This window comes from Anarhichas minor, unplaced genomic scaffold (genome assembly GCF_050575085.1).
Source record: "Anarhichas minor isolate MPS153535 unplaced genomic scaffold, ASM5057508v1 ptg000025l, whole genome shotgun sequence".
NCBI classification, from domain to species: Eukaryota; Metazoa; Chordata; class Actinopteri; order Perciformes; family Anarhichadidae; genus Anarhichas; species Anarhichas minor.
In genome coordinates, this window is record NW_027466471.1 from 2,764,631 (window position 1) to 2,773,376 (window position 8,746).

Genomic DNA, 8,746 nt, shown 5'->3' on the forward strand with positions numbered 1-8,746 from the left:
GAACGGTGGCTGAGTACAGTAACTCTGGAAGCTGTGGACCCATATATGGACCTAGCGTGTTCACTGTCGAGCAGCATCCGTAACCTTGATTTTTCCACCTCAGGATCAAATTCTTCTCTTTCTTCAATCATGCGTACTTTCATTAGTCCCAATAAATCTGCTGATACAGCTGAGCATGCATCAATTTGTCTCCGAATTTCTTGGCTTGGTACTGTTTGGAGTCGTGTGTTGTCGTATAACTGCTTCAATTCAGACTCAAGCTTCTCAACCACATCCATCATGTCATACAAGACACTCTCAGGGCACTTGTGTTTTAATTTATTACGGACGTCCCTAACATGGATTTTCCATTTCTCATATGCTGACTTGAACTTCTTATTCCCTTGAGCTGATTCTTGCTCTTCTGACAGGAAATCAACCTGCTCGGCTAACAAATCACTATTAACTGACATTTTATAACTTTACAGGAGCAACAATTATCAACTGCATTAACAGCATTGCCTGAGTAAGAATGACAGTTAATATAAGGACAGTTATGTTTTGTATCACTCTTTTCTCTACAGTCCTGAGCACCTGTACATTCTTATTACAATCATCAATCTCTTAATAACTTTGTAGTGGAACTGTCCATCAATTTCCAGAGGTGGAATTTACGTATTGCACAGTCTGACCTGAAGATGCACTCTGAAACCTGTAGTCCGCTGCAGGAGATGAAGCAGAACTGCACGCTGGTTCACTGCAGGGAATGGAGCACCTCGGTAGGATGGAATTAGGCTACGTTTTCACTGTATCCACACTGGTCATAAAAGAGTCCACGCTTCTTACTGATGTTCACGTTTATTATTGTCCTCTCATGGAACACCGTGAAAACTAGAAGACACAAAATAGCTTCATGTACAAACAACAAAGAAACAAATACTCTGTCTCTCATCACCTACAACAAGTATAACAGTACTTTAATCAGTTAACTTAATGAGCTTTACCGTGTTCGCCTGGTAGACCAGCAGGAGAATAACATGACGGGAAAGAAAAGGTTCGCTGGTTTCACCCGCCATTTGTCGTCTTTCTGAGCTCCGTTTAACTTCCGGGTTAATGGTCATGTTACAACAACAAAAGCTCGTCTATCATCATCAGTGAAACAAGGGCAAAACGATAATGAGTTTAACACAAGGTACCCAAAATTACAGTAAACATAACATGTATTATAATTGCAGAAATAAACTAATAATAATACAAATCGCGGAAGTCAACTTCCGGTGTTGTCATGGCAACATTTATACGCCGATCAGCGTCAGCTACAATAAGCCCGTCACACAGTCTAAGTGTTGGGCGTCAGTTTGTAGCTTCATGTCTCCGGCCTTAAAACAATAACTTGTAGCCTGTTGCTGTGTCGCTCATAGTGTGAACTCAGCATGAAATGGTGAATATGGAAAATAATAAACCTGCTGAACTTCAGCATTGTGCGCTTGTTAGCATGCTGACGTTCGCATTAGCGCAAAGCAAGACTGTAAGTACAGAATTGATACCATGTGTTAATAAATGAGATTTAGTGGTGCTATGAAGGCTCATTATCTTTTCATCTTTGGACAGAAACCAGGGTTAGCTTGAGATTTACCGTGCAGACACAAGAGTGGCATCGGGGTCATCACTATGTGTCCAGGGTCATATGTTATCATATAATCATACACTGTAATAGAACAGTAAGGGCTATTTCCTCAGTTCAAGGGAGATGTACGTTTCAAATGCAGTTTGAATGGTAAAAATCCGTCGCAAATTTGAGATTACAGGTTTAAGCATTAACACATCACTAGGGCTTTTGTTAACTTATTGAGCTAGGTAAATATACACTGAACATTTGACCTAGAGAAAAAACACTGCCGACAACATCAAATCCCTTGAAAAGTATCCTAAATGTGTCATATTAAGCTGGGGAACCCCCAAGCAGCATAGAACCCTGGGAACACAGATACGCTCCTGTGTTATAAATGTTCTCGTCTAACTCTGCAAAAAAGCATGCGCATTTCACAAAATCTCAATCTATTCCTTCAATGAAGACATTTGTAGAATCAACACATAGGTTATAAGTCACCCTCAGTCCTGCAATGTTACAACCGAGCACCAGACCTCCCCACCGCTTCCCATTAGAATGGGAGCTCTGAGTCTTCACTCAATGGTGTCCTGCTGTCACTCTGTCTTATGCGTCAGTGGGACGTCTGATGTGTTTCGCCGGTTTCACTCACACAACTCTACGTTGAGCCCTGTGCCGTACACATTCACCGCGGACTTCCCTCGGGGGGTTTCTCTACTTCTGTCTTTTGTGGTTTTGGCAAATAAAGTACTTCAGCAGGTATTTGATATTAAGGTCAACTGTTACAGCAACGTTTGGCCAGCCTCTCTGTGGTGGACCAGAATGTCTGGGAAGAGTATCAGCCAAATCACAGCTATGGCTAACTGTTATGTATGTCTCGTTCCCTTTTTAACTTCAGCTAAAAGTTAAAAACGTGTCATTGAGGGAAAACACTACAAGACGTCTTGAGAGGATGAGATCAGCGGTATCATTGTTTACAGTCTCAACAGAAGTCTGCATGGAAGAGTTGAGTTGAAGCACAAAGATGGAAACCCTTACATAAAATGACAACATACATTTTAAATTTCCGGATTTGTGTAAGACTTCACAATGTTATTGCAAACTCGGACAAATAATTTATATTTACAAAAAAATAGCACATCATCATTCAGTATTCATTTAGTTTAAACCTGGTATTTTGCACAGTTACAGATAAAGATCAGGCTACACTGATATTATTAGTATTATACTATTAGTAGAATTAGATTCCAGTGGTGCTTGCGAAGGGTTGTGTCTGACTCGTGTGATCCAAAAAGTGAAATGTAATAATTTCCTAAATTCACAACATGTTTTTATCCAGCAAAATATTCTGCTTCAATCCATATTTGTTGGCGTTCGCCTTTCAAAAACAACATTTTTACTGCCACCAAAAAATGCAGCATATGAAGGGAGTGTGCCATCTCAGTGCGATTTGTCAGCAGCGACATGGTTGCAGATTGCAACCAACTGAATATCGTTATAACGCTAACGTTGCTTTATGCTCCATCAGACATCAGTTCAACCAAATTTCCTTTCTAAATTATTGAAATGATTAAACTCTCTTTTTTACATCCTGTGATGTTGTAATAAAAAAAAAAAAAAAATTCTGTGATTAAATTGAATTTGATGACAATTAAATCTAAGCATTTATGGGTTTTTTTTAAGTTGGAGTGCAATTGTGGCAAACATTTTTCAGTTTCATACCCTCAAGGTTCTCTCAGCTGGCTAGCAAGAGATTTAACAGTGCACGAGGAGACTGTTTTGGCAAAGCACACTTTATTTTACTCTTTGGAGAAAAAACAATTTCATATATAATTTCAAATAAATATTTACACCCAAAACAAACACAGATAATTATCAGTGTTCAGCTGCTTGTACATTCAAAGTAGATCTTCTGGATTGTTAAAAGGGAATTGTGACCTGTGATGGTTAAACTGATTTTGCATGGACGGGTTTGCGGTGAGCATTTCTAAAATTCACTTCACTCATTTTCTTCTTGAAGCAGTGGCTGTGGAGAGAGGAGATATGGACGATTATGAAATACTTCATTCAAATAAATCCTCTAATCTCTTTTATTGCGTATCAACTGCTGATATTCTCACCGTGTAAGCCAGATCCTCGGGCCTAGATTCTGGTCGCTGCCATTCATGGTTGGACAAAATCTTAAGGACCACCAGGCCGAAGGCTACGATCAGAACTCCTAATACATTTGCAAACACGGCCTCCGGTGGAAGGTCAGCATAAGCCTGATTTGCACTGCCTTGGCTGTGGAAAAATACATACAAGAGGGCAATTTTATCATTATATCTTAAGGGAAAATATTGATTTAAAAAAAGTAACTCCAAAATATGGCACTCACAGAACAAAGAAGAGTTTCTCATTGATTCCGGAGATGCAGGCGGCGATGCTGAGCCACAGGATGCTGCCTCCCATCCACACATGGACGGGCTTCAGGAGAGCACGCAGTGACATGGGGGAGCAGGGCAGGAGGAAGCCCGCCATACCCACCACCCACTGGACCGAAAGGGACAGACGTCCACAGATACAGTGAACAAAAACAAAGACCACGCCCACCGTAATCAACTTGACAAATGCAACGATTTCAGTTTCTGCGTGTCAAGTCTACCTGTATAGCGAAAAGAGCTGTGGCAGCGATTCCAATCCAGCTGTGCAGAGAGTAGAGGTTGGGGATCTTTTTGGCATTGTGGAAGTCGAACACAGCACAGAGCCCCACGACGGACAGGATCAAGGCGAGGAGCATCACTGTGGCGTGCAACAGTTTCCAGGGGAGTTTATTCTGACCCCAGGTCAGGGGGACGCGGTACAACACAGCTCCTGTAGGGAGGAGGCAACGACAGACAACATGCTGAAGTCATTCGTACACTCCAGTTAATGTCTATTGGTTATAAAGGTATTTAGGTTCACGTGCTTTTGGCCTGAAGACAAATCTTTTGATCGTCTGTATTACAAATTGGAGGCATGGAGTTTGAAACACATGGGCATTGTTGCATTATGGAAGATGTAGGAGCTGGTGTTTTTAGGAGATTAACTCATACCAGGTACTGAACGTTGATGATAACAATATTTAATATTGTATGAAGCAATGTCTGTAGTGTCATTTGTGTGTTTATGAACAAAACAAACTGCAAACAGAACTGGTGGACTCAGACATGTCCAACATGATGACGTGTGTGTAATGTCAGTAAATAAGTATTTACTGACATTTATATCACTTCTGCCTCAGTTTTTGACATACCTTCGACACCATTTAATGTCCAGAGGCGCTGCCCTACGTGTGCACTGTACAGTCACCCTGATACAAATATAATGTGATTTCACTGAGCAAAAGTGTGAACTGTCTACCGTGTATTGCTCACAGAACTCAAGACAGAAACAAACAGTAGCCATCACTAGAATACAATGTACCTTGGTGGAGATTCATTGCTGAAAGGCGTCTTCTTTCATTCCATCAAATTAAACAGTAGATGAAACAAAAACAGTGACTTCAATCACTGAGGTGTGGCACTTAAAGCAGAAGAGCCCACATGTATGAGACTGAAATGATGCATTTAATTATACGCTAGGTGTCTTTGAAGCCTGTAGTGTGTAATTATCTTGATAAAGGCAGACTGTCACACAAGGTACAATAGAAGTGAGAAACAGAAATAAAACAGTTTCATCCAAAACGTAAAACAAAAAAACACGGTACCCACCGTTGCCGTACAGCGCAATCAGGCCCGTTACCATCAGGACCGGGTGCCAGTTGAACTGCAGCGCCGAGCCGTCCCAGGCAAAGCCGCCCCGCCACTGGCTGTTCCACAAACACACGCACACCACACAGGCCAGGCTCAGGCCCAGGCACAGCAGGTAGCATATGTAGAAGCTCACGATGGACCACATCCTGCTGAGACCTGTCGGCTGAACCAAGAAGAAGAAGTAACATCAGAACAGATAGGGTGGCGCTGCACTGAAGCGGTTTACACAGTCAGAGTGACATCGCCCAGGAAAGCACTGATTTGGTCATTTGCAGGTCAAAGGATTCCTGAATGTCTCCATTTAAAGAGTTAGTTTGGATGTTTTGAAGAAGGGCTGCAGATGGATATTACAGTTTCAGCTCCCCGAAGGGAAATGCCTGTCTGACGGCAAGGTAAAGCGGTGAAAACATTCTAAATATAGCGCACACGTAAACTGATATTGTTTCTTCACCAAGCTGGGGGCTTGCTGACCAGATAAGTAGCCTTCCTCATGCAACAGATCCAAACTATCCCTTTAAGACTGAGCTTTCTTTTTCTTTACTCAAGACATCAAGGTCACATGTAGTCATTGTTACAACAGCAATTTCAGTACATGACAGATTCCTTCATCACATTTACACATTGTCATTGTAAGGCTGTTGAAACAATGGAAATATGTGTGAACAACACTTTTCAATCAAATCCAACGCTAACCCTCCTTGCTCACTCTTTAAACAGCTGCAATGGACACATGCAGCAGCTAACTGCCATCATTGAACGTTCACTAAGTTAAAAGAATGGCAGAAATAAGAAACAATATAAAAATCCTGTGAAAATGTACTTAAATTACTTTTAACAATCTCAACTTATCCATTGGAAACACGCTAAACTGCAATAAAAGTGGTTTAAAATTGTTGAAAGTTTCTTATTTCCTTTGACCGACACTATTTATATCACACCAAACCAACACTTGTATCATAAGACAGACATGTCATTGTCATAAGAAATATGCAGTCGTGCTGGACTTCTTACCTGGTCCACCGCTGCTCTGACACTGACAACACTTCCTACTCTACTGAACAGAAGTTATTGGCTTTCATCTGGTTACTGTTTAACAGATACTCACAGCTCCAGCTGCTCTCACTTCGTGTTTCTCTGGTTCTACTGAATGCTCACTTCCACATTCAGCTGTGTTGCTGAGGGGGAAGCAGTCAGAGGTGGAGGAACAGCTGGGAGATGAGGGGCCAGCCTGCTGCATCTGCTGCCTATAAATAAGATGGAGAGTGGAAGTGGGATCCATTCATCAGTTTGGGTGTAGTCATTAGAAGCATCCGGCAAACAAACAACAACAAACACATTATCTGCTCCAGCCAAACAAACTGACATTATGAAAGGTTTGTTAAGTTTAAATTGGAGTGAACACTTTTTTGCGGACTTTCCAAAAGTGACAAAGTGACCAAGTTAGTGCAGCAAAAACCTCAGTGGAAAAAAACAATCGCTTTCTGGCAAAGGGAGACGTCTCGTGACTCAAAGGGCAGGTTACACCCTCAGCGTGACATTGGTGTATTCTTCACGTATCCAGCGAACTATTTCAACGTCAGCAATTTACATTCTGACAACGTTTCTGAAGTACAGCGTATTAAACAGTGTCATTGCTACAGTATACGTTAACGTGACGGTAATTCACGATGCGGCGATATTTTTAATTAGCATGTTTTTTTAAACAGTCTGGTGTACGTACGTACGTACACGTCCCAAGTTGCGTAGCTAACGCTGCTGCTAGCATGTACACAAACAGTCGGAATAATTCACGGGTTCAAAAAGCGTATATTCATGTACCTCGTTTACACACACTCCATATGTATAAAGCTATGCAAGTCAGGTTTAAGAAATTCATTTCAGGAAGAGATGTTTACCTTAGCCATTTCCTTATTGACAGCGCAAGGCCTTATGGGAAATGTGGTTTTATTTGTCACCAGCACACCCGTCGCCCCCGACGCTATCTAATCGTGATGATTCTACGTTTGAACGGAACAATGTAAGGCAAGGCAAGTTTATTTGTATAGCACATTTCAACAACAAGGTAATTCAAAGTGCTTCACGTAAAACCATTACAAGCATCAAAACATAAGGCAAAATAAAAGGAGATTTAAAAACAACTAGAAAATGCATTTCCTGCTGAAAATGCATTGGAATGCTGAAAGCTGAAATTAATTGCATAAACATTGCTGAAAGTACAGAAATGGGAGACTACCTGTTTGAAAAATGTTGAAGCCTGAAAGCATTTAAACTGCACTGCTGAAAACCCTTCTAGTTGAAATGTCTCAAGTGTCTGTAGCTGCAAGTATGAGAAGAAGACTTTGAAAGTTAAAGTAGTTTAACAGGATTTGAAGATTTCCTCCATAGAGATCCCGTTCAAAAGAAAATTGCAAAAAGCTTAATAATTCAAAAAGTTGAAAGATTACAAATATGAAGTCATATCACCCCTCTCCTGAAAGAGCTGAACATTTTGATATTGAACGGTTTCTGTAGCTTAAAAAAATGTCAGTGTAGCGCACTGAAATATGTCATTTCATATTTCTTGCTAATTTACTATCAGGGTGTCTATGTAAAATCATCATTTGCTTTAAATATGTGTTTAAGTTCATTCATATTTGTATTACTTCAGTAGGTAATGTTATTAACTACTGAACGGTATGCTTGCTAACTGTAAAGGGAAGAAAGTTGGTGTACTGACCCTTTAGAAGAAAGCGCTGTCGCTTTAAGAGAGTTTAGAGAGAACGTGATGTATGCAGGCTGAAGGAAAAGATGTGCTTGTGCTTAACCGTGGGGTTTGAAAATAAAAGTTGCAAAACGAAGATGGACGTGTTGTTGGACAGTTCATTTTAAGGGTGCAACATCAGTGGTAGTGATATTTGTTGTAGTTGTAGTTGTAGTAGAAGTATTATTAGAAGTATTAGTAGCATTAGAATAAGTACTAGTTGTAGCAGTAGTGATATTTGTAGTAGCAGTAGCAGTATTAGTAGTAATTAGAAGAAGTAGTAGTCGTAGTATTTAATATAACAGTAGTAGTAGAAGAAGTAGTAAAGTCAGTGAGAGAGAGAGAGAGACTGATCTCTCTGGCAAACTTTCTCATTTAGAGATTATCCTATGTTTTATCTTTTACAGCTTACATAACTATTGTCCTGCTCTGCGATGTCTTTCCTCGTTTCTCCCTCTTGTGTCGCGGTGTGTGTAAATACCCATATTTGATTGGCTGAGCTGCATCACGTATATCTCTAAATCATGTGTGTGTGTTTATCAACATCACTAATGAGCTCATATAAACACCTGTGTGCTTGGGTGCATGTTGGTGATTGGAGCACCTGTGTGTTAGAGGCTAATTAAGAGAGATTCGAGTGAAGTG

General features: G+C 40.6%; 1 protein-coding gene across 3 annotated transcripts; it reads right to left on the reverse strand.

Moving 5' to 3' along the window:
• Nucleotides 1–3,360: 3,360 nt before the first annotated feature.
• On the reverse strand, nt 3,361–7,326 carry cyb561a3a (cytochrome b561 family, member A3a). 3 transcript variants are annotated; one of them, XM_076099300.1, is made up of 7 exons: nt 7,257–7,326; nt 6,467–6,605; nt 5,320–5,524; nt 4,233–4,441; nt 3,966–4,120; nt 3,709–3,871; nt 3,361–3,614 (listed from the first exon to the last, which is right to left on the reverse strand). In XM_076099300.1, the coding sequence occupies exons 2-7, from the start codon at nt 6,596–6,598 to the stop codon at nt 3,588–3,590; spliced, it is 891 nt and encodes a 296-aa protein (XP_075955415.1). In that variant the 5' UTR covers nt 6,599–6,605; nt 7,257–7,326; the 3' UTR covers nt 3,361–3,587. The 3 variants fall into 3 exon arrangements, with proteins under 3 accessions (XP_075955415.1, XP_075955416.1, XP_075955417.1); XM_076099301.1 differs by having other exon boundaries at nt 7,180–7,288; XM_076099302.1 differs by lacking the exon at nt 7,257–7,326 and having other exon boundaries at nt 6,373–6,509.
• Nucleotides 7,327–8,746: the final 1,420 nt, after the last annotated feature.

Excerpts from the sequence above, each read along its gene's own strand:
- cyb561a3a (XM_076099300.1), bottom strand. The coding sequence starts at position 6,598 with ATGCAGCAGGCTGGCCCCTCATCTCCCAGCTGTTCCTCCACCTCTGAC. Across the intron at positions 3,872-3,965 it reads GAGAAACTCTTCTTTGTTCT|CCAAGGCAGTGCAAATCAGG; the intron begins GTGAGTGCCATA and ends ATTTTTCCACAG. Across the intron at positions 3,615-3,708 it reads CCGAGGATCTGGCTTACACG|CCACTGCTTCAAGAAGAAAA; the intron begins GTGAGAATATCA and ends CTCTCTCCACAG.